The sequence below is a fragment of the Silurus meridionalis genome, chromosome 2 (genome assembly GCF_014805685.1).
Source record: "Silurus meridionalis isolate SWU-2019-XX chromosome 2, ASM1480568v1, whole genome shotgun sequence".
In the NCBI taxonomy this organism is placed as follows: Eukaryota; Metazoa; Chordata; class Actinopteri; order Siluriformes; family Siluridae; genus Silurus; species Silurus meridionalis.
The window spans coordinates 24,563,582-24,589,851 of NC_060885.1; the positions used below are offsets into that span (position 1 = coordinate 24,563,582).

The following is a 26,270-nucleotide window of genomic DNA, read 5'->3' on the forward strand; positions in this document are numbered from 1 at the left end:
TTTATTTCCTCCTTATAGCTTATCACATACTGCTTTCACATAAGGAACCCTGATTAGTCCCTACAGACAGAGAGAATAGTGCCTTTCCGTAACTGCAAAAAATATAATTTGGTATTAATGCAATAAAAGACATGCTACTTCATAAATTCATAATAAAAAATATTTGTGAAAGCCCTCAAACTTACTGTATCCACATACACAAAAAAGTCAGCACCAGGTCCAGGTGTGCATGTAGTCCATCAGAAGCTCCAAGTAGATGACTTCCAAGTCTATTCCAATAAGCTAAACTGCCCTATTCAACCTGGACAAGAGAATGGCAACAACTACATAGACATTAAACTGGTGTCTGCATAATGGAATTGAGACATATGACATTTAGGATCATTCAAGAATTTTATTATAATGCCAACTGTAAAAGACAAAGCAAACAACATATTCAGGGGTCATGGTTACATTAATACATTGTTAGGAAGTTCCACACAAACGTGTACAAAAAATAGAATCTTGCATTCATCAGAAACAAACAAGCCATACTGATTAGAACATACTACTTACATACTACATAAAAATTGTACCAAAAGTGTTCTGTCTACCAAAGGCACAACAGTTTATTTATTGTTTTAGCAAGAAAGGAAGGAAGAAAGAATAAAAGTCTGTACACTCATTACACAGTGTTAAGTATGTTTTTTTTATTGTTTTCGATTCACACAATCAGTAAATCTACATAAAAATACAGAAATGATGCAACGTTAACATTATAACCCATTTACTAAAACATGCAGTTGCATTTTAACTATGATAAGCATGAGTTGGTATAAAAGGGATACAAGAATGAATACAGTTTCACAGTACAAAAGAACAACTGATAGAAAAATGTTCAGCTTTCAGAAGCCTCTGTTTCACATATCTCACTTTCCCACCTCTCAAGTAAGTCTTGCATGTTTAAATTGAACGTGTCGATCCCTTTACCGGAGAGGTGAACCCCGTCTGGTCTGTAGAGGCCAGGGTCCTGCGTCGACATTATATTGTCATGAGTCAGTGAAACCCCTCCGAGCTCTAGCATAATGGCGTGTATCGTTTTGTTGATCGCCTGTCGCATGTTGTTCACATTCGTGCTGTCATCCGAGTGCCTCCAGGACTTCCGTGGTAAAATGTCCGACCAAACCAGGCGGCATTGAGGAAAAATGCTCTTCAGTGAAATCATGTCTTTCTTTACTGCCAACACAAAGGTCTCTGGGGTCATCTTGCCGATATCGTTTCCCCCCAGATGAATAAGAATCATGTCAGGGTTGGGCCAGTTGTCTTTCAGTTGGAGCAGCTGAGGCAGAAGCTGTTGCCACGTCATGCCTTGCACACCTTTCCACCATATGCGAACGCTATTAGGGTCCATACCAAGTTGCATACCTATTTCAGGAGATGTGGCCCTCTTCTCAGCCCAGAACACGAGGGAGTGGCCACATATCCACACATTCTTTACTTCTGTTCGCATAACCATTCCTGTAAAAATGCAAAAAATATAGATGGAGCGTTAACATCGGTGTATTGGGATGAGCGAGGTTCTCTCTTTCTTCATTCACAGAAATGTACAAGAGATATGCAATCCCCATGCGTTATTAACATGTCATGTTTACGGTTAACACAGCAGGCTTTCTGCAAGGGAGCACCGATGCAGCTAAATAAACACAGTACTTTGTGTAGTTTTGTTCAAACATCAATAACAGTCAGAGAACTTAGCAGGAATTCTAATTCCAACAAGCTGACATGAATTGTTCAAGAATACTGTAATAAATTTTAATCTGGAAATTCATATGACATGATCCTGGTCACTTTGCTCTAAAGACAGCAAAACCCAGTCCAGTCAGAATCTCACACAGGGTTTAAAAAGCCTGCAGTATTTTTGACCAATGATAACATTTCTAGGCTAGCTTCCTCAATCGTTGCTCAAATACACTATATAAACAAAATTACTAGGACGCCCTCACTTGAATTAGGAGACCATAACCGGTTCCAGCATGACAATGCCACTGTGCACAAAGCCAGCTCCAGAGTGGAAGATCTCCTGGTGTAGAGCTCTGACCTCTAACCCGTTTGGGATAAAGAGAATGCTGACTGCACCCTAGGCCTCCTCGCCTCACCTACATCAGTACCTGACTTTACTAACACCCTTGTGGCTGAATGAGTGCAAATCTGCACAAACACAGTCCAAAATCCAGTGCAACGTCTTCCCAGATTAGATGTTCCAGAAGCACATAAGGTTGATGGCCAGGTGTCCCCAAAAATTGGTCCATAAAGTGTATTTGTGTTTAAGTCCGTGCTGATGCCCTCCCTTACTATTAAGATAGATGCAATACTGTTCAGGTGGGCACATTGGGCACACGGGCGAAGGGCACCTGGCTCAATCCCAAGACACCCTGCAAGCTTGCCCGACACCAGCACACACTTACCCACTCAGAGTCAAAAAGCTCACAATGACAAATATTGCCATACAGGGTTTTACTCTCACCCTATCTGAGCCTTTTGCCTCCTTTAGTGAAGACGTGCCTGGTGCCTTCTGGTAGTCTGAGCAACGTGTATGGACATCATCTGTCCATACACGTTGCTCAGACTACCAGAAGGCACCAGCACTCGACCAGAATTCGGAAATTGGAAAATTCAACCTCTCGCTAGAAAGAACCAAAGGACTTCTTAGGTCTTCCGCTGTTTATCACAGAATTGACTTTAATCAATATGTGGAACTATTAGCTTTTAAGAAGATAAATATACATCATTCATCAAAATCTTTGCTGACAAAAAGACAAACATGGGAGGTGTCCAAGATAATTTCCCCACAAATAAAGCTTTTTATGTCAGCAAATACACTGCCTGTCAAAAGTTTGGTCTTTTATTGTTTTTGAGACACATGCATGTTCCTTTTGTTTCTATGCGAACACAATAAAAGGCAAAAATCGTAGTGAATGATGAAGAAAAGGTTCTGTGTACAGATGAGATCAAATGAAACATTTTTGGCTCTAACAGAAGAACTTATATAAGATGGAGAACAGGACAGAAGATGTGATCAGACTGCCTCACACCAATGGAGGTGGAAGATTAATGGTTTGGGGTTGTTCTTGAGCAGGGTTCGTTGGAGACTTATTCCGGAAAGTGAAAGGAATCCTAAACCAACATGGCAACCATTCCATACTTCAACACCATGCAATTTCGTCTGGACTGTGGCTCATCAGAACCGACTTTGCCATACAACAATACGATGAGCCGAAGCGTACGTCCAAGCTCTGTAAGCAAACGGTCCTTATCTATCATGGAATGGTCTGCCCAGTCACTGCCCCTAAATTCTATTGAACTGCCCTGGGATGAACTGGATCACTAGATGAACTAGTGAAGAACATCTTTGGTAAGTTTTACAAGCGGCATGGTAAAATATTTGGCTGAATGTTTGGAAAAAACTAATGATAATATTGAGAAAACAAATATATAAATGTCCAGATGCTTTACAAAGTAAATCTCCATGCTTTTAAATTAACTAATTTGTTGCATATAGACAAAAGGACTATGTTACAAGATGATCTCAAAAGCAATAAACGACTAGGGGTTTCCAAAAGGGGTTTTGACAGGCAAATGTTACTTTCTTCAGGAAATCCTTGTACATTTTACTACATTTAAGACAACACGGCCACAGTTATTCACAGGGAATGTTGTCTATATAGTTTTTTTCCCTAAAAGCTTATTTTATCAGGTTGCCCCCTTGGATACCTGGAGCTGTCACTTATCAAAAGGTGTTGGGTTATTGTTTAAAACAGCACAGCTCAGGGTGGGTTTATTCTCTGAGCTTGGCTAAACTTTTCAGCTTCCCTGGTTTGTTCAATGGATCTTCGGCTATCTATCTCCCTATCTATCTAATCTATCACATATCTATGGAGGAGAACAGGCAGTTATGAGTGTGAAAGTGTGAGAGCGTGAGGGGGGTGACACAGAGAGATGGTCAAACAGAAAAGGGAGATAAATAGACAGACAGACAGAAAGATTTCAGAAAGTATTAAGACCCCTTCAGTTTTAGTACATTTAATTCAGTCATAGATTTCATTTAAAACTAATTCAATTGACATTTTGGCCAACAATCTACACACAATAACTCATCGTTTTAATCACACACTAGACTTAATAATATCCCACGGCGCAGACATCACTGATATGGATTACCTCACTCTGTACGCACTACCGGTAGAGTAGATAAGCCTCGTCTTCCCATGTTACTGACTTCGTAGGATTTTGTTCCAACCACTAAGGACAGATTCATAAGTATCCTGCCTGATCTGTCTCAACTTCTCACTAAACCCCTGAATGCTAGCGATCTTGATGGAATGGCTAACACATAGACTCTATCCATACTAGCACATTAGACACCATTGCCCCCATGTTCTTACCTGTTAAGTTTCAAATCGGCTACAAACTATTGCTACTTACCTACAAAGCCCTAAATGGTTTGGCTCCCTTGTATCTATGCAGTCTTCTAACACGCTACAATCCATCACACCCCTTGAAATCTCAGAACTATGTACTTCTAGTAGTTCCTAGAATAGCAAAGTCCACTAAAGGTGGTGGAGCATTCTCACATTTAGCTCCTAAACTTTGGAATAGTTTTCCTGACAGTGTTCGGGACTCAGAGACACTCTTCCAGTTTAAGCGAAGATTAAAAACATATCTTTTTAGCAAGACCTACCTTAACACACATCACACATCATAACCTTATGCTACAGCAGCTACGCTAATTCCTCTCCACTGCTTCTCTTTCTCTACCCATCCCGAGGCATCCTGAGGTTGCTCCAACCCCAGTCGTGTCCCACCTCATGAAGTTTATGGACCTTCAGTAGATGCCGACCCAGCAAACATCCCGTACCATCTAGAGACGTACCAGCATCATTTAGATCCCACTTCAGTTTGGACATTGGATCTCTTCAAATGTTTAAAGGCTCCAGCATGGAGAAGCTGGTGTTGGATCTATGATGATCTGAAATGTTGAGCTATTTTATGAGTTGCTCAGTAGCTCCTGGTTCCACAATGTTTTGTTTTAAGATTTATAATCACACTCTTGATGTCACCCAAATGAGGATGGGTTCCCCTTTTGAGTCTGGTTCCTCTCAAGGTTTCTTCCTTATAACATCGAGGGAGTTTTGTCCTTGCTACAGTTGTCAGTTTGCTCATCAGGGATAAACACACATCGTTCACTTTAATTCTTAAATTCTGTAAAGCTGCTTTGAGACAATGTCCATTGTGAAAAGCGCTATAGAAATAAACTTGAACAATAATCTTTAGTGACAAAACATACAAAAATGTTCAAAAATCAAAAACTGATAAGTATTTAGAGCATAGATTAAACACTGTATATGGAGCTCAGCCACATCCTTTTCGCTAGGATTATCTCAAGCTGTCTCTAGAAATCCCAGTGCATGCCAGACAAAAAGTTATAGTGTCCAAAGCTGGTGTGCAAAATTTATAGAGACTTACTCAAGAAGAATCAAAAGTGTCAGTGCCGCCAAAGGTGGGGCAACAAAGTACTGAATAATGGGTATGAATACTCATCTAAATATTAGGGGTGTAGCGATACACGTATTGATACAGAACCGTTTCAGTACAGCGATATCGGTTCGGTGCACGTGTTTGCAAAAATGGCAGGGGTATAAAAAAAAAAAAAAAAAAAGAGAAAATAAACAAGAGTAGCGCATTGTCACTGTAGCTACTCACTCCTTCCAGGAAATACAATTTGTAGCGTGTGGTAAAACTCGCTACCACTTCCGGCCAGCTCTAGCGTTCTGGATTCTTTAGTGTTTTATGTCCAGCCTTAAGAATTTCTCTAAAAAGGAGAAAATCCTGACAATTCCACATATTGAGGGAATGAATGAATGAAGGATGGAAGGAATAAAAGACATTTGTTAGAGTATGCTGAAACTATTTGCTGTACTTAACTACTAACAGTTAAGTAGAACATACCTTTGGAAAATTAAATATGTAAAACACACACGCACACACACACACACACACACACACACACACACACACACACTTCGGTATTACCCAACTGCGGTCTAACAAATTAGCTTACATTTATTTAATTTTATTGAATACATTTTATGTCAATTTAATCAATATATAAAAAAAAGTATTGTATTAATTTGATTTATTATATTTGATTTAATATTATTTTATATTACCAAGCAGGCATTTAATTTCAATTTTAGGTTTTGTATTTCTTCCTCCCAACTGTACCGAAATTTCACCGAAACGTGACCTAAAAACCGAGGTACGTACCGAATCATGAATTTCGTGTACAGTTACACCCCTGCTTTATAAACAATTTTGGATTAATAATGCGAAAAACAAAACTGGTTTAGCGTGGATATTATGAATAATTGTGTTTAGACTGATGGGCAAAATATATATTGAATTAAAATAGAGCTCTAGCAAAAACTGAAGAGGCAGAATTCCAGTTAACAAAAGCAGACGCAACATTAAACAGTGCATTGTATGTACACAAGTATTAATTTAACGTTTTTTTAACAGTTTGATATATATAGAAACGTATCTAATGCTGGTTGAGAAGTAATAGCGATAGCCCTAGTAGTCAAGATCATTCCCCAAATGTATTACCTCAAACCCTAAAGCATCTACATCATTTACCCTTAGCTGTAGTTAAGCTCCGAGTGGAGGCCAAATGCTACTGATATTCAGGCCATGTTTTAACAGTGGTGTTTGAAAATGCCTCATAGCTATAAACTATAGAAATACTCCTCCGATACCTGGTGACGATTTTTGGTTTAGTCCTCGTGTTCGTTGGGCTTCCATTTGCTGTTTCTTCTTCAATCGCATTCTCTGATTAAACTGCTCCAGCTGCTCCAGACAAAAGTGTTAAAAAAGAGTCTCAAGAGTCCAACACTGAGCATTACATAAAATAAAACACAACTCTCCCAAACGGAATGCTCCCAGATCTTCTCAAGGATATAAGAATCCAAATAATTATATATATATATATATATATATATATATATATATATATATATATATATATATATATATATATATATATATTTTTTTTTTTTCCATATGGGTGTGAAAAGAAATCTAACATACCCTTTTCTTTTGTTTAGCTTTGATGTCATCTTCCTTCATGGTTGCCAGTTCAGGTTCGTCTTCAGTATCTTTAGGCTCGTTTTCTGTCTGTATGCTAATGACAGTGCGCACTTCTTTCGATGCTGAAAGTTTGACACTAACGGACCTCTCGGTTTTGACCGTTTCTATTGTTTTGAGACACCTGCTTTGTGACGTGGGCTTTGTCTTAACCTGCTGCGGGGCATAACTGGAGCTGCCCGGCTGCATGGCAATGCCATTCAGATTTAAAGAGGGGGGATAATAAGAAGGACCAAAATGTCCTGGTGTGCTAAATGATGAAAAGGATGGATAGAATTGGACCGGGTTCGGTGGCATCATGGGCAAAGGCATAACAGATGCTCCATAACCCTGATAGCCAGGTGGTGGTGTTGAGTAAGCAGCAGGATAATACACAGGCCCATAGGGGTTTTCCTGTCTACCTACAGCATAACTACACTGCTGTGAATCTTGTTGTGCAGCTGAGGAAAATTCACTAGCCATTTGAGGATACGGCAAACCAGCTGAGAACGTTTCTGCGATTGGTTTATAAGGATCATGTGTGACTCCTGCTGGTGCAATATTTTGTGGATCTGATGTCTGATGTTCTGCTTCTGGACTGTTCCTAATAGTCCTTTTAAGGCTTAACAGGTTCAGCTCCTCCGCCTCATCCTTTCGGTACTTAATTGAATCCATATAGCTCATGTAAACCTCACGCTTAGAGCTTTTAGCTGGAGATACAGAATCAGAATCAGTGGACTGACTTCTATCTCGTTTATCAAACCTACTTACTGACTGCCCGTCTTTACGATCAGACAATCGAGAACTCTGTGATTTCACTTTCTTGCCATACAGGCGCTCTTTCGTCCGATCATCTAATTTGCTGACTTCAGATGTGTCTAAATTAAGGCCGACGGTCTGCAGTAGATCCTGAATTGCTTTATAATGGCTTGCTTTTTGGGCCGCATCTTCATTGGCATCTACTGATTTCGGACGTGCTGGGCTACGGCTGCCTTCTTCTCTGTACCTTCCGGATGTTTTTTTCCTTTTGTCCTCTGCGTACGAGTCCTCGAAATAGGTCTCGTCGCTGAAACGACCTTGTGACGATTTAAATTGGTCACACTCTTTCAAAAATTTCTCATGCTCTTCCAAAAGTCGGCTTTGGCTAATAGAAGGTATCGGCTCTCCGTAGAGATAGCGGTACTCAGGCTTTGATTCACTGCCATATTTCATTCCAACAATTTTGGAAAAGCCACTGCCATCTTCCACAACTCTTTCGTGTGGCAATAGGTCATCGTGGGTGTTCGGACTTGTATAGCTGTTTTCATTGCAGTCCGTTTCTTTGAAGGGATCATACAATTCGTCGCAAACAGCTTTTCTCGCCGCCTGCTCGTGTGAGATCCTCTGATTCTCCAGCAGATCAGAATCTTTTTTAGCATCTCTCAACAACGAGGACAATAAATTTGAATCTGCTTTATTTAAAGCACCAAGGAATCGTTCCATCTGTGTTGCAAGATTACTCTTTCGGTTCGAAGCGGAAGACTGGGTTGAAGAGCTCTCGCTTGTAGATGCTTCTTCATAATCTTGGTGAGAAAATTGTGAAGGTGATGCAGGGTAACTTTGTTCTTTGGTCTCTCTGGTACTTTTTTGGCTATAAAATAATCCCAAACTTGGCTGAAGCGGCTGTTGACCGATAGCTTTGTTACTGCTTGTACATGAACTAATAGAGGCTCCAGTCAACAGCTTCTTAAAAAGATCACCAGGAGAAAGCACTGATGGTGTTTTTTTAAATGCAGTATCTAAAGGCCCAGAGGGATTAAGGAAAGCTGAGGAATCATCTTCAGGTTGTTTAAACAGAGGAAAATGACCATACTGACCAGCTGAGGTCAAATCCTTCTGAAAAACAAAAAAACTACATCAGAATTTGTCACCTTTTAGCGACAACATTCCACAGAGAACATGTAAAAATACAACCATGATTTACATCTGGTTCAAGTGAGAATTCTTTTTTTTTTATTTTTCATCAATGAGACTGTTCATTGTTAAAAGCGCTATACAAATAAAAATGAATTGAATTGTCACTGTGGTTTACTGGTTGTATAGCATGCATTTCTACACTATATAAAAAACTTAGTAGCACATTCACAGATCAGTTAGAACATTAAAACTAGTGGTCGACCGAGTGGTTTTTCTCGATTGCGTTATACAATACGAGAGCGGCCTCTAGAGGCGAATCACGCTACGTGCTGTTTACTCTATTGATCTCCAGTGATACTTTTTTGTTTAAGTTCGGATGCATGTCCTTTATTTATCAATATTTATATAATACAATAATATAATATATTCAGATTTATTTTATTTTCAGTTCAGTTTTTTTTATTTTTGTAATAAAGCTCAGTACTATTTTGTGTCACTATTTTGTGTTAGGTTTGTTTTTTAATCCAGTATCCATTTTAAAAACTATTGGTTGATTATTTGGTTATTGATTGATATGGAGCGAGGTGGTGGCTTAGTGGTTAAGGCAACAAACGTTGGAGCCAAAAGGTCATGAGTTCAAGTCCCAGCCACACCTGGGCCCATGAGAAGGGCCTTTAACTCTAAAGCTCAGTTGTATGAATGAGATAAATGTAAGTCGGTCTGGAAATGCCACAGATCTGAATGTTAGCTAGCTTGGATTATTGCCAATATCAGATTCAGTCTGGTTTATTCACACAGAAAAATAGCTAAAAAGTATCCTTTTCAAGCAGCGTGATGTGATTTCAGGAGTTGACTTGGCCTCCAAAATCCCAAGATTACAATCCAAATAATCATTGATGGGATGTGCTGAACAAACAAAGCCTGATCAATGGAGGCCACACTTCACATCTTACAGTCTTAAAACAATCTGCTGCTAATGTCTTTGTGTCAGATACCACAGCATACCTTCAGAGGTTTTGTGGTGTCCATACATTGATGCTTTAAAACTACTGTGCACAAGAGGGGCTTTAATGTTATGGCTCATTAGTGTATATCAACATCAAATGTTTTGCACTGTAAGTAAAAGTAAATACTACTTAAAGCTTTACTTTAACGCAAAAGAACTATTCGACAATCATATCGTATCATTTACATTCTTGACAAGTCTATAAACATGTACAATAGTTATAAATGTCTAATACCTTGTGCTCTTCCAAACCCTAATCTACACGAATCACCATGAATGTATTGAGACAGACCTGTGGCTGGTCAGGAACCGTTTCTGTCCGCTTCTTCAGAATGGACTTCTTTGGCTGAAGATCAGGTTTGATATCAAGTTGCCAGGTGTTCTTGTTCGCCATTGTTATGTTGAGGTCGTCTGAGCAGGAACCAAAATCGTATTTCTTTTTGATTTCAGACCCATCAGAAAGAGCTTTAGCCTTCTGTTCCATGGCTATGATTGCTCTTTTACGTGCAATACTTTCACTTAGTTCCTCCAACTGTCTCTTTTTTCTTGCTAGTTCTAGATCCTCAATCTCAGCTGTAGAACTCTGTTTACTCCATACAGGGACTGAACCGGCAGATGTGTACATACTGGAAGTGTTGGTTTGTGCGCATCCCTCTGGCTCTTCTATACTCTCACTTCTTTCAATTTCCTTTAGAGAAAATAATTATAACAACAACAACAACAATAATAAACAACCAATAAGATAGTTAAAGAAATTACACAGGGGAAAAAAAACAAACCTGATTTTGGGAATTGGAAAGAGATTCAGAATGCTTCTTTAAAATAGACCTAAATGGCTTCATGTCAGGGGTCCACGAGTTCTCTTGGTAGGTTTTGTGCTGATAATCAAATGTCGCGATCCCGTGTTGAGTATCAATTTCAGTATCAGTATAGAGTGTATCTTTAAATTGACTTGGGGTCTTGCTGTTTTGTTCCATGGCAATTATTGCTTTTTTACGTGCTATTAACTCATTGAGCTCCAATAATTCGTTCCTCTTCATTGCCAGTTCATTATTTACCGACTCCATAGACGGTGTGCTGGCTGCATATTTTGATGTTTTGATTTTGTCATCAGGGCTTTTGCTTCGTTTGCTGCTGCTGCTGCATTCTTGGCTCTGTCCTTTGCGATGCTCATGCATGTTTTCTGGGCTGCAAGTTCTTTTTCTTCCGCTCCGATTGCTCCTTTCCCTGCTTCTACTGCGGCTACGGCTATGGCTGTAACTCCGTCTGTATCTTCGCGAGCGATCTCTGCTCCGGCTGCGGCTCCGCCTGTAACTTCGGTGACTCCTGTCACGACTGGAGCTCCTACGCTTGCTATGGTAACTACCACTCTTCTCCTGGCTACGGCTGCGACTACGCCGGCTGCTTTCTCGGCTTCTGCTGCGCTCGCCATTCCCCTTGTTAGAGTTTTCATCTTTGCCTTTATTGTCCTCTTTAATAGCTTTTGGCTTCCTGAAACAGAACAAAAGAAACAATGGAAGGCCGCAAAGTTTTACTAGAAGCACCTTTTTGACACACCCACAAACTCGTTTTAAAAGAGCTACTCAAAAAAACAGACTGTGAAAATGAATGTGTTGGCCAGCATCTAGAAGATAGTTTTATCAGTGTGGTGACCTTGGGTTAGCAGCCTGGGTAAGATAGTTAAAGAACAGCCTTGGAGTCTTGAAAGAATCACTATACTTTTGCACATCTCTTCACAGTTAAACACCGCTTGCACACCATGTACTCACTCTGCATCCAGTAAATCAGAATCTTCGCCCTCTGTTTTGACATGGGTTTTGATGCTCTCCTTCAGATCTTTCAGCAATTTAATTGTCATTTTCTTCTGCAAAAATATCAAAAAAGTTCCATTACTCGTTTCCACACAGAGGCCAACACACAAACAGTTCTTGTAAAAGAAAAAAAAGTATTGATCACCTTCTCTTTCTTTTCTTCTACTTTTGGCACAGATGTAAAGACACTCTCAGTCAGCCTTCTGATTCGAATCGCTAGTTTACTGTCAGCAGCCTCGTCAGCCCCCTGTACGGAAAGAACAAAACTGCGCTGAATAAAGATGTTCCTATTAATTATACTTAAGAATAAGTGTCAAAAGACCTTGTTACATTCATGGAGCATAGAAATGGCAAAAAGCATATTATAGAATCCAAAAAGAGCTCTTACCGCAGCTAACGTAAACTCAACTTTCTCTAACAAGGAGAGTTTGACATCATCCATGACCTCAGACAGGTCAAAACGCACCTGTGGGTTCTGTGGAGCCTTGATGAACCCAGAATTAGCATCCAATTTCACAACAATGCCCTGGTGGAAGAAGACAAGACGACAAATTCCACTTCATTTATCTTCATTCATTTCCACTCCATTATGTACTGTAGGTCTGAACCCCCGATCGCACAAGTTACTAAAGTGTAAGGGTTGCAGCATGCTTCTCTTCATAACATGTTAACACAGTCACCGCATCACAAAACAGCATAATACTTCTAATCTGGATTGAATTGAAAAGCCTGTTTCTGTGCAACAACTTTAAAAGACTACATTCTGCACATGCATTAAAATTTCATGACCTTGATGTATTATCTCATGGCTCCTTTAAGTTAAGCAGAATGAATTGTCAACATAATGGAAAATCAAACAAAAAAAACTAACTACAAAAAAAATAAATGTGGTGGATCAGGTGCTATTTTCTAGCTGTCATATAAATGTCAAAATGGTATAAAGCTAAATTTAAATAACAAATAGAATTAAATGTGTACAGTAGTTGTTGGTGTGAACTACAACAAAGATTAACACTGGTGTAAACAGTGACTCCCAGGAGTAGTTTGGTGACACTGGAAAGATAGATGACAGCCAAAAAGCCGGCCAGGAAAAGGGAAGGGCCTGCAACCCAACCCAAATCTTCCGCAAGGGAGAAACCAATATTGCTCTGAAGATATACCCCCAGGGGAACCCAAGAGCTAATATTAATAATAATGAGATCGCCAGTAGGACGGCCTCAGTGGTATCGACCCACGCTAATGGAAATTTGATAATGAGATCAAGATGCATCTGTGGAAAAGAACATAAGAATCAGCATGTCCTAAAGATACATCAGGCAAGGATAAAATGCACATAGTGGGCGAGCGTACAGGCAGAGCACAGGTCGTGGTTCTGGTGAGATGCAGGAGGAGCCCAGGCAGGTTTACCCCATAGAGCCCAGTCACTCCAATTCCTGCAGAATAGTCCTAAAGAAGTGGCTCAAGTGGCCTTCAGCTGATAGCCAAAACTTGTTGTTGCAGTTTGACACAAATGTTAGTGAGATCCTTAAAGCTACAGATAAGGGGGGAGTGGACAGCCGGCTCAAAGCCATGACAGCAGTCATTGTTGCCAAGCAGCCAAAAGATTTGCCTATTTCCAGAGTGGAAACATCAAGCCCATCTACACTAGAAACCGTAGAGCCATAGATACCTCGACTGCATCAGGAGCTTCAAAGTCTTAAACATCAGTACAATGGAGCAAGCGAGGAAGAAAAGCAACCACGTGCTGAGCTTTGCAAACTCTTAAGGAAAAAGCTCATGTCTATGCGTAGGCCGGAGGGGCACCAGAGGTGGGATAAGGAAAAAAACAAGGAATCGTGCTGCTTTTATTTCCAACCCAGTCTTCTTTGCTAAGAACTTTTGGGTAATAAGTACAGTGGTAAACTTGTGTGTTCAATCGAGGAAGTGAACACTTTTTTTCCGCAACACTTTGAGTGATTCAGGTTCAGACGTTGGTGAAACGAGCCGGATAAGCCTCTACTCCAGGGCCTAGTGGATACATACATTGCGTACAAGCGATGCATGCAACTCCGTTGGCACCTGTGGAAGAGTTTGAGAGGGATCTGGCACAGAGGAAGAGTTGCTAAGCAGTGGAGATACTCAGATGTTGTATGGATCCCCAAGGAAGAGAATTCAAAGTATATAAGCCAGTTTAGAGTCATCTCCCTGTTAAGTGTCGAAGGCAAGATCTTCTTCAGTGTCTTGTCGCAACGACTAACAGAGTTTCTCCTAAAGAACAACTATATTAATACTTCTTTGCAGAATGGTGGTATTCTGGAGGTGCCTGGCTGTTTGGAGAACACAGGAGTGATTAGGGAGGTCCGGGAATGTAGAGGAGACCATACTGTGTTATGGTTGGACCTATTGCAAACATGTTTGTCAAGTCAGCAGAGGTAGATGCCCTGTGATGAAAACTGGAGTGCGACAACCCTCAATAAGATCCTTTATGGATGACCTGACTGTCACCATGACATCTGTCCCGGGTAGTAGGTGGATTCTCCAAGGGTTAGAGAAACGGATTAATTGGACAAAGAATGAGGTTTGAGCCAGCAAAATCATGGTGGACAATTTAGTTTTTTTGCTGAACGGAGCATCCCATCGAACAAACCATCCCATCCATTACCGAGCAGCCAGTCGTGAGCCTTGGTAAGCTGTTTGATTGGAGCCTCAGGAATACTGCTTCTATCAAGAAAGCTAGTAAGGAGCTTGAGTTTTGGCTCAGTAAAGTGGACAAATCAGGTCTTCCAGGGAAGTTTAAGTCCTAGATTTACCAGCATAAATATCCTGTGGCTATTGCTAGTGTATAAAGTGCCTATAACAACAATCAAGGCCTTGGAGAGAAAGATAAGCAGCTATCTGCGAAGGTGGTTTGGTTTACCACAAAGCCTGAGCAGTGCTGCTTTATATGGCATCGGTAATATTTTGCAACTCCCGGATAGCAAGGAAGGGAAGAATGGCAGTATAGAGAGTCTAACGATCCCAAGGTAGCAGCAACTGGCATACAGGTGTGAACAGGCAGGGAATAGATTGCAGAGAAACTGATAGAAGTGGCTGAGGCATGGTTAAAGCACAAGGCACTGGTGGGGCTACTTCCCAGTTGTGAGACTTGACAATGCATAAGGTGAAGAATGTCAACATCTTGTTCAGCAAGTGTGGGCAGGCGTGGACGAAGTAAGAGCTAGACGAATGGTGGAACTGGGACAGCAAGGAGCTTGGACTTGATGGGTCAATGTCCGACAACATAAGACCACTTAAGTTTATATCTGGAAAGATTTTACATCGTATCAGGTCCTTAGTCCAAACCGTCTATTATGTCTTACCTGCAGAACTTGACATCTGGGGCAAAAGTGAGACACCTTCCTGTCCGCTTTGTTCAGGAAAAGAATCCCTAAAACATCTCCTTAGCAGCTGCCCAAAAGTACTTGGAGATGGGTGCTATTGTTGGTGCCACAACCAAGTGCTTAAGGCAGTTGCTAAGTGCCTTTAATGATAACAAGGGCCACCACAAGACAAATACCATCAAGTTTCCTAAAACCGGAGAGAAGGCCCACCAACCCGGAGTAAAGTCTGGTCTCCTCACTACTGCTACAGACTGGCAATTGGAGGTGGATCTTGATAAATGGCTGAAGATCCCTACCACAAGAACAACTACACAGCTTCGTCCAGACATGTTTAACTGGGAATAAACTAGACTACTACTAGATTTTTATTTTAATATTTTTATTCAGAGATCACTAGCTATCTTTAATTTTGACTCCTTGGTTTTCTCTCTCCGTCACTCACTCACTCACACACTCACACACACACACACTATCTCAGTGATTACACACTCAAAAGCAACCATTTTAGTAGATCTTTTAAAGAGACAATACTATAGAAATAAACTTGGCTATATTTTAGAGTACCATAATTTCCGGACTATAAAGCGCACCCTTGTATAAGCCACTGAATTTTACAAATATTTTTATTTTCAACATAAATAAGCCGCACCTGTCTATAAGCACTACACTAATTTACTTTACACAGGCTTTAACGAAAAACACGTTACACACGGTGTAACGGGTAAAATATGTTGCGCTTTCTTTAGAAGCATAGCGGTATTTTGGGAATAGCCTGCTGCATGCTGCATTGCATTTTTCCAGTATTACTGCGTGTGTTCAAGACGAGGATTATGTCCTTATTATTTTCTGATGCTGATTTATACGTTTCTTTGACTAACCCGTAACGCTGTTGCCAAGAAATATAAAAAAGCACAAGTTTTGGAAACCTGTCTGTGCTTATATGATTTCTGTTGCAACTGGAGTTACAACTCAAGCTCTCCCTTCACCCAGACTCAATGTGCTACACCGGCTTGTATCTAAACAGTAGCCTACCAAGAAAGTCATTGTTCACTGTCTTCCTCCTTCCTTTCACAACTATTTCTCTCGGGAGTTTATCTTTTGGCATCGTCATGCATTTAAAAAAAACAACTTTTTTTCTCCCGATGCCGTGCAGCTCAGAACACAGGTGAGGTGCGTTTTTTCGTTTCCGTTCGGAAATTTCATTGGTCTAATGTTATGGGGTTCAGTTTATTGGCTTGAAGTTGGTGAAACTGGGAAAATCCCAGGAAAAATTCATAAATTAGCCGCTTCGTTGTTTAAGCCGCGGGGTTCAAAACGTGGGAAAAAAGTAGCGGCTTATAGTCCGGAAAATACGGTAGTACAGATTTAGTGTCCTCTGAAAATAACTCCAGTCGAATTCATTGAAACAAATAAAAGAATATAATCTTATTGGCAAGCAAATTATATTCTGGTTTGAAACATCTGATAAGGCCCTAATATCTAATGCCCCCTATAAAAACAAGAACAAAGATGACTCACTATCTTGCGTTGCTCCTTGGACTCTCTTTGAAAGGTTTCTAGCCGAATCTCAATGTTGATGGCATGCTGCCCCTTGGTCTGCTGTTTGGTGGCAATGTTAAACTGGACTTTGTCACCGACCATCATGGTGGCTTGTGTGATCACATCACCTGGACCAAATGGTAACCTTTTTTGTTTTCCATTCACAACTGTGTCCACAATCCCCCGTGGCAGCTCTTGCTCCATCTGTCCAAAACAAAATTATGTTCAAATTCATAAACCATAGCAATAGATAGTAAGGCTAATGTGTTTTTGAACTGTAAATGCCAAATAGTAATTTATTAGTCAAATCGTATACACTGAGTTGGATACTATCCACATTTACATTAACTGTACATTGTGGTCTGTGGTGTGAAAGGAAGGCCACCGTCACTAGCATCAGCTACAGTTCATTTAATAATTGAATCAGGAAAACAACTCTGATCTCAAAAACTCATCCAGAAGGTGTTGTTCAAAAGCAAATTTCATTCATTAAAATTCATTAAAGTCAGCACATTAACAATACATCACCTCCTTTTCAGAAGATTTAGGAATGATTTGAGAAATTGTTCCATCGTATTTCTCATTGCTTATGTCTTCGTCAACAGCTGCTACCACGGAGTTCACTGGTTTCCACTAAAAAGGTATTGCAGATTATTCAACTTAACACTTTTTATACGTTAAAACTATTAAAGAAAAAGTGAGCAATATGCCTGATAAAAAACAAATAGTGGGTGGTCTATGCCCTTAAAAATCAGTGAGTAGTTAATAATCACATCATTATTGTTTAAAAAAAAAAAAACTTGCCAATGATTTGCCTGCAGAGGAGTCAGTAACATTTTTGGCTTGTGAATTTAACTCCACTGACTGCTCCGGAAGTTTCATTATTCTAATTGCCTTCATTTTGTCCTTTGCCTGGGTAAGACAAGCAAGACAAATCAAACGCATTAAAGAAACATAACATAAGGAGACAAGCGCATTTACTGTATAGACACGTTCCTCAAACTTACAGTTACAAGGGTGAACTCGACCTCATCCATGACCTTCAGCTGATCATGAGAGAAATTCTCATTGAGGGAGGCAGTAAGGTTTTCATGTGTCTTTGACTTGATAGTGAAGGTATCAGGCGTAATGCTCATTATAACACCCTGGTGATGAATTTAATCAAAAAGCAATAGAGAATAAGATCAAAGGATATACTGATCAATTACTGAACAAACGATTGATCGGTGAAATAGAAATGTTACTGGTTCTAAGGTTAATGCCTTTTTTAAGGTTTACTAAATCACATTCATCACCTTTTCCCTGGTTTCCTTGGTAAGCTGAATAGTTTCTGGCATTTGTGGCGTGATGTTTGTTGCTCTGCGGACCTTTGAAATAATATCCTTGACTAGCTGAAATTTCACCCGGTCGAACAGTAGAAGGGTGGCTTTGGAGTCCATCTTTCCGAAGGGCAGTTTTACAGGTTCGGTAGTGAGAATGCTTCTGATGCGGCCCGGATGTGGTTCCAACACGTAAGTCTGGAAAACAGCAAAACTTTTTAGCACTTTGTTGGAATTCTTGGGTTTGGTCAGAATCTAGGGGTTGTAGTGTGAGCCGTCGCTGATGCCGCTGCATTTCACCAGGTATAAGGTAAACTATCTGAGGACTGAGAGGAGCAGCTTCCTCCCTGTCTGCTTATCACTGCTGTATAAGGTAAACCCACGCATTGCTTGAATTCCTAGGTAGTCAGCTATAATAACATATGTAAGGGGCCACGCGCAGGATAATCACGATGTTAACGGTCCTGCACCGCGAGATACGCGATCTAGCTGACTGCAGGATTCATCAGAACGAAGAACAAAGATTTAGTATAAGATCTAAAATAGGACAAACCACATATTTATATTTTGAAAAAATCAGGTGCGGAAAGGTGTATAAGGAAATTAACTCAAGAACAATGACAGAACCTTCTAAGATTAATACGTTTTAAACTAATTGACATTTTGTTCTAGTCCAAACAAAACTATTAAGGATGCTGCTCTTGGCGCCCATACTGAAAATAAAATATGAAAAATTCTTCAGTCTTTTAAAATCAGCTAACCTATAATACGCATTACTCCCTATAAACATTGTACTTCCGATTGGTACATCATAAGAAAACTGGGTGAGCTAGAAATATAAACCAGAAGACAACAAAATGCAGCTAAAAAGCAAAGAAATATTATTTAAACACCTAGACATAAGGAATGTTTGGTTTCACATTTGTTCTTAATTTACTATTCATTCTCTAACGGTATACAAATATGAAGTTTTCCCACTTACCTCGGGCAGCACTGCAATCACCACACCCTCATAGACCGTGTCTCCAATCTCCTCTGTCCCTCTTGGTGCAACCTTCACGTCAGTAGCAAATTCCTTTCCCTGCAAACATGACGAAGCTTACATAGTTGCCTAGAATAAAAGTCTTAAAGAGCTCACGTTTGAATTCGCTCACCAGTTCTTGGACTGCTGTGAAATGCACTTTAACCCCCGGTACCAAATGGATTCGTTTTCCGAAGAAAGCATCGAATGAGAAAGAATATTTTTTAAGGTCTTCGCGTTCGATGAACCCGTAGCTGTTCTAAATATTGAAAGAAAAAAAAAACACAAGAAACAAATATTTATACACTGAGCACAAACATGCATGCTTTAATAATATACCACAAACTCCAGAATCATTAAGAGCCTTTAAAAGAATAAACAATTACAGTGAAACCCAGTTATGTCGATGTCCTAGGGGGTTGCCAAAAAGCATTGAGATAACCGATGATCAAGATAAACGAAAATCAAAATATTAACGTGCTTGAAATTTCTTTATGTACATGATGTGCGTTAATAAATGAGAATGTGCATGCAAGTGTTTTTGAAGGGTTTTTACACAACAGCGTTGCCGCGATTTGTTTGATGAAGGCATGCTATAAAAATACATACAGTACATGTTTGTTAACTGTCAGGAATCCACCTGCCACGCCCCCTTCGGCCCCCTTCGGCGTGGCAGGTGCTTTCTCGTTTAGCATCAACACCAGCTCCTATTTAAACTTCCACACTCTCACTGTCCGTTATTGTTGGTATATGTTGGTTCACAGCGGTCGTTGTTATCGCTCATGTGTATCCCGGTACGTGCCTTCCCACCGGCACTCTCTCAACGGCTGCTCTTTTCTTCCCAAAGTGCATCGCGGATTCCCCCCCGATCCTTCATTCTATGATTTTGCTGCTCATCCCACGTTCTCCCGTGTGCTGTTCAGCACCGCGCTTCTACTTTCGCCTCCCGTTCATCGCATAACATTTAACAACAAAATGCATATGTGCACTAACTAACAGCAGAGATTCACCAGTATACAATACAACACCTGTAGCATCTGTAAGCCTTGATTTTTCCGCCACTTTCGCGAGTTCTTCTGCGGCTGCACAGTGCCGATCGAGATAACTGACGTTAAATGGCAAATTTTCCCCTTGTGCTCGAGATATCAGGGTTCGGCGACATAACCGATAAAAAATGCTAAGACAAAGCGAGAATTTGGCGGTTTCACTTCAAAAACGTCAACTTAATAGGGTTGTCGAGTTAACCGAGGTCGAGATAAGTGTGTTCCACTGTATTTTATAACCAACAGTTTCACACAGCTGTTCAGTCCATTATTATGGGAAAAAAAAACATGAAAAAGAAAAAAAAAAGCCATTACTTTTTGTACTACTTTTTGTACAGAACCCGGTTATGTCGCCGGCCTAGGGGACGCCAAAAAGCGTCATGATAACCGATGATCAAGATAAACTAAAACCAATAAGGCGGCAATATATTAACGTGCTTGAAATTTCTTTATGTACATGATGTGCGTTATTAAATGAGAATGTGCAAGCACGTGGTTTTGGAGGTTTTTTTTACACAACAGCGTTGCAGCGATTTGTTTGATTGGTCATGCGGATCGAGATAACCTGTAATGTGGATAAGGAGTCGGAAGCCGAAGTAAACGCAAACAAAGTTTATTGAGAATACTCAGGAGATAATCCACCAATACTTGTAGCGAAGCAGTAATATCCAGTGGTGCGCTCCAGGAGCGCGGTCCACGAAGTTCTGTGAAAGCAGAGAAAGTTCGTGGGGAGAATCCACAGATCCGCGCTATGGAAAGTGCAGTGCTGGGCAGCAACGGATAAACATGGTGTAGACAGCGTGAACATGGAAAACAGCAGGATCAGGGTAATCCAGGGTGCCGTTGAGAGAATGCGGAGTCCGAGAAGAAGGGTACATAGCGGGATACGTATACGCGACCGCCATGAACCAACACATACGATTATGCACAAACAATAACGGACCGCGAGTGTGTGGAGGTGAGGGGCTTTAATAGGAGATGGGATGAGTGAGTGAATGAAAGTCAGGTGTGTGTGATCAGCAGGACTGCGACGAGCGCACGGGAGAAGAAGCAGGGTGCTTCGGGGAATGCCGCCGCCGAAGGGGGCGTGGCAGGGTGGTTCCTGACATAACCGACGTTAAGTGGCAAATTTGCCCCCCCTTGTGCTTGAGATATTAAGGTTCGCGACATAAAAAAATTATTAAAAAATTTAAAAATGCTAAAACAAATTTGCCGGTTCCACTTCAAAACTGTCGAATTAATAGGGATGGCGAGTTAACCGAGGTCGAGATAAGTGGGTTTGACTGTATTATAATATATTATAATATTATAAAATATATATATATATATATATATATATATATATATATATATATATATATATATATATATATATATATATATATTATTATTATACTATTATAAGTAATCACTCTGCGCTTTGTCATTTGTCATCATACCATAGGAGATTATTATTACTACGAATCTATGTGCTCTAAATGCAAGTGGGCGTGGTCAAAGGCTCGCCATTGATGATCACGATGCACTGCTGCCGGTCTCAGTAGAAGTACACTCTTCAATTACTGCATGAAAACACAGCGAGGTTCGGAGCCAGGAATTACGATATTGAATCACATGTAGCACAGGGAACACATTAGCCATTTTGTGTGCGGTCAGGGACCAGAATCCAGCAGATTGATACATCAATGAAATTTTAAGATAAATACAGTATTTGGAGAATACAGGTAGTACCCGAGTTAAGATGGTTCGACTTACGATAGTGATACGAATTTCTTTTCAAAATATTGACATTTTCACGCAGCATTTTCATTTCCGTACGCTACATTGGGGTGCTGCCGGGATGTACGCATCTCCCATCTCTCCTTTTTATTTTATTTTATTGGGCTTTTGGTGTTTCAAAGCCTAATTTCTAGCTCTCTCTCCTTTTTGAGATCACATCCTGCTCGGTCCCAACCAGGGGGCTTTCGGACGGAGTTGAACTGTAGGCTAAAATAAATGTTCTGTACATGAAGGAGACAGTCGAGATGAACAAAAGTGCTTTGCTGAATTCCGGCACAAGAGATTCGCACCCACTGCCACAGACAAAGTTTAGACATACAGTTGTGCTCCGTTTTGCTAAATCACATAATCTGATTTGTTCAATTATTAACAAATTACAGTATATTACCCCATACTGATCACCATTCTTTAAGACCCCTGGGTAGACTAGGACATGTCTCAACTTATGATGGGGGTCATTTTTTTTTTATTATAAGGAAAAAAGTGTAATAACATACTTTCTTTTTTATTTATTTAGCTTTTGTTTTCTATGTGCAACTAGAAGCTTGTCACCAAAACAAAAACAAAGTGCAAACATAATTCTGAGTAGTCAAGGACTACCCGTTTTTTTCTTCCAACTTTATATACCTATATCTTAAATAAATACCCTTTCAAACATATTTGCATAGCTGCTGCACCCCCCCCCCAAAAAAAAAAAAAAGCTTGTGAATGGGTACTTACAGAAATAAAGGTGATGACTCCCAGAGATCTTCCAGGTGGAGGTCTAAATAAAATAGAATTAAAAATCATTTACAACAATGACCACCAATGTTATAGACAATTTCAATAAACTGGAGTAAACATTTCCTTACTTCACTGATCCCAGCATTTTCTTAACAACAGATATTTCTTTGTTTGAAGTGGATGCTGCTGATGTAGTAGTGGTGGTGGAATTTGTACTGTTTTCATTAGTGACAGAAGCACTGGATTGTTCAGTTGCCGACTCGGATGGCTGCTGAGGTGGGCAGGGAGCATTGCTCTTAAAAATATAATGCACATATAAAAGTATGTCCAAATACATGCATGCATACATCACAATCAAGTACAATAGATTATAACTGGTTTTACAGTCCTGATACTATTTATATTTAAATTCAGAAGAGCATGAAAGGAAATAGGAAGGAAAGAAGGATCTCAGGTACAGTACATGAAATGAGAAAATATGTTGGACAGATAATATGTCCATTACATATATTATATAATTATATATAATAATTTAATTATAATTGAACATTTTGCAATTAGGTAAAAAATAAACATTTTGTTTTTTCTAGCTAACTGAAAAATACATACAGGGGATTTCTGGGGGTGCATACAATTCGGATCCACTGCATGGCAGCCTGGTCCATCCTCAAACTGCCGAATTCCTGCTGGTGGACCAAAGCCTTGTGACCCATACCCAAATGCAGGTGGGACGAAGTCTGAGGGTCCATCCCTAAATTCAGTTGGGGGAAAGTCTCGTGGTCTATCTCTGAACTCAGGTGGGGCAAAACCTTGAGGTCGGTCCCTAAACTCGGGTGGGACAAAGTGGGGTGGTCTATCCCTAAATTCAGGTGGGACAAAATCAGAATGTCTATCCCTAAATTCGTGTGGTCCATCCCGAAACTCAGGTGACACAAAATCAGGGGGTCTATCCCGAAACTCAGGTGGCACAAAATCAGGGGGTCCATCCCGAAACTCAGGTGGCACAAAACCCGATGGTCTGCCTTCATGTGGTTCTGGGTGAAAGCCTCGTGGTCCGTCCTCCATATCTGGATGAACGAAGCGTGAGTGCATGTCAAACCCTGGTCTGTGCACATGTTGATCTCTCATCCCAAAGTTAGAAGGCTCGTTCATAAATGGTCCACCGTCCATCATTGGCGGTCTAAAGTCAGGAGGGCCCATAGGAAAGCGATTTCCAGGCATCATTGGTCGCAGGAGCGGCGGACCACCGCCACAAAATCCACCAGGAAACAGCGGCCTTGGTCCGGGAGGCATATCGAAACCAGCTGCCTTAGCGGCCGCTTTTGCTGCCTTTGCTGCTGATTTAGCTTTCGAGCGTTTTCGGCCTTTGGACATTGCGTTTAGGAGAAATCCCCCTGTGTGGACAACAAATTAACTGGTTTATGACTTTGACACTCCGCTGCGCTACTAAGATATAAACAGGCTCTTAGCTAAAGCTAATATCCGTTTACAACAAAGCGGTGCAAAAAAAATAAATAAACTATATTCGCCTCAACACACAAACTGTAATTCCTGTAAAGAAATGTAACTTTCTTAAACCTAACATTACCATTATATATTTATACCCCAGCTAGCAAAAACCTCCTCCCCCTGCGCCATCAGTGTAAAAACAACCCCAGTAACTGCACCGACTTCCGGCTGGCAATCGATTACTTACAAAATAAAAGTATACAACTATACTAAATGATGTTTCGGGAAAGAAACACACATCGCTATGAATTAAGAGAAACTATTTCAAGACCTAATTCATTTTCGTGTTTCTAATTCGGTTGCAAATCTGTCGCTGTGTATAACTAGCGGAAATGTGGAACTGGAGCTTCACTGCAGCTTCCTTCACTTCCGACTTGTGCTCGGGGTGGTTTGTGTTCAGCAAGTCAAATACCTGACGTTTTCTGCATCCAAAACACAGCCTTTATTACTCCATTATATTTAATGATTTTGTAAAATTGTTTGTTACATTTTCAATGTACATGGTTGCAATACAGTAGTCAGTACTGGATGGATGGATGGATGGATAGATAGATCCATATAGATAAATTGTATTCATTGTTGTATTTAATGTATTTTAATAATTTTATTTGGTGTATCTGTATTTTACTGAAGTGTTTTAGATAGATAGATAGATAGATAGATAGATAGATAGATAGATAGATAGATAGATAGATAGATAGATAGATAGATAGAGTACACTAACCATGCAGTTGGGTTAAACCAGAGATACTGTACTCTAGACAATAAATTACTTCATTAAAAGCGCTCCGTTTAAAATTTCACTTGAGTAAAAGTACAAAAGTATTTGTCTTTAGATGTATATAAGTATCCAATATGATTTATTATGGCTTTAATGTTTCTATTATAATAATGTCACTCTAAAGACTTGCTTAATTAACAACCTGTTACTCTTAACACTATTAATAGAATAATATTAATGAGCCAAACACTGATTAATATCTATTACAATTATCATGAGCCCACAACCTTTTTTTTTTTTTTTAAAACTACTGCCTGCTGTTGAACTGATGCTGAACTGTATGTCGGTGCATCAAACGCCAATCAAAAGTTTAAAACAGAGCGCGCGCTCGACCCTGATTGGTTGTTTGCTGTGTGATTGACCAGTTTAGTTTTTAATCTGTTTAGAAATAAAAAGGAACGACTGATTTCACAAAATGTAGTAAAAGATACGATGTTTTACTTTGAAATGTAGTGAAGTGAAAGTAAAAGTCTCCTCAAATGGAAACACTTCAGTACAGATACAAGAAAAAGCTACTTAAGTACAGTAATTAATTACATTTACAGCGTGTAGGTATGGAAGTTGTAAACGTTAGAACGAATACATAAATCAGTATTGATACTTGTTTTGAGAATGGGATTTTGGACGTATAGTATGACATATTAGATATTTAGGCAAAGTGTCAGAGATAATGATCAGTAATGGCTTGAGATCATGTTTGGTACAGGCTGGTATCAGAGTAACCCCATAATAGGCATGTGGGAGACAAGCAACTTCAGTGTATTTAGACATACAGTACCTTCCCTCATTTAACTGTGTTCAAGGTAATATCATTAACCAGGGTTTACAGATTTTAGAACCATTTAGCCCAACTACACCTTGTAAACCATACAACATACCTGAAACTAGCTTTCCAAAAAGGTGATTATTAAAAATAAGAAAAAATAAAAGAAATACATTGTCATCTTTGGCACGTCGAAATGTGGTTCACACGTGTAGTAATTTTTCATCCTATAATCCCTCTTCCTTTTTTTTTTTTAATGATTCCAGTTCTAATCTTGCAATGGTTATGGTTCTGTAAGTCTTAAACTCACTGTCTGCACTTAATCACATTTAATTCTGGCAATTTGTATTTAGGTCACTCAAGACACTTTACATTCTGCTCAACTGTCCAATCACTGCTCCTCCTGCAAGCATGTGGCAGCGTGATTACTGCCCCAGTGGGTTGATCTTTATTTACATATTAATGTTATGTTATAAATAAAGTCGTCAACTTTGATTCATTTTAATAGATGAAGATAAAAAGCAATAAAAGCGGGATTCCTCTAAAACTTATGCTGTGTGAAT

The 26,270-nt window shown here is 39.9% G+C and overlaps 1 protein-coding gene across 3 annotated transcripts; it reads right to left on the bottom strand.

Moving 5' to 3' along the window:
• Positions 1-374: 374 nt before the first annotated feature.
• Positions 375-24,335, bottom strand: si:dkeyp-121d4.3. Of its 3 annotated transcripts, XM_046867091.1 has the most exons (19): positions 24,243-24,299; positions 23,264-24,048; positions 22,783-22,949; positions 22,652-22,694; positions 19,243-19,368; positions 19,071-19,169; positions 18,065-18,286; positions 17,777-17,914; positions 17,574-17,681; positions 17,298-17,402; positions 16,749-16,973; positions 12,260-12,397; positions 12,017-12,118; positions 11,830-11,924; positions 10,840-11,551; positions 10,353-10,748; positions 7,123-9,033; positions 6,792-6,882; positions 375-1,497 (listed from the first exon to the last, which is right to left on the bottom strand). In XM_046867091.1, the coding sequence occupies exons 2-19, from the start codon at positions 24,026-24,028 to the stop codon at positions 878-880; spliced, it is 6,063 nt and encodes a 2,020-aa protein (XP_046723047.1). In that variant the 5' UTR covers positions 24,029-24,048; positions 24,243-24,299; the 3' UTR covers positions 375-877. The 3 variants fall into 3 exon arrangements, with proteins under 3 accessions (XP_046723047.1, XP_046723056.1, XP_046723039.1); XM_046867100.1 differs by having other exon boundaries at positions 7,123-9,030; positions 23,264-24,335; XM_046867083.1 differs by having other exon boundaries at positions 23,264-24,334.
• Between the last annotated feature and the right edge of the window lie 1,935 nt (positions 24,336-26,270).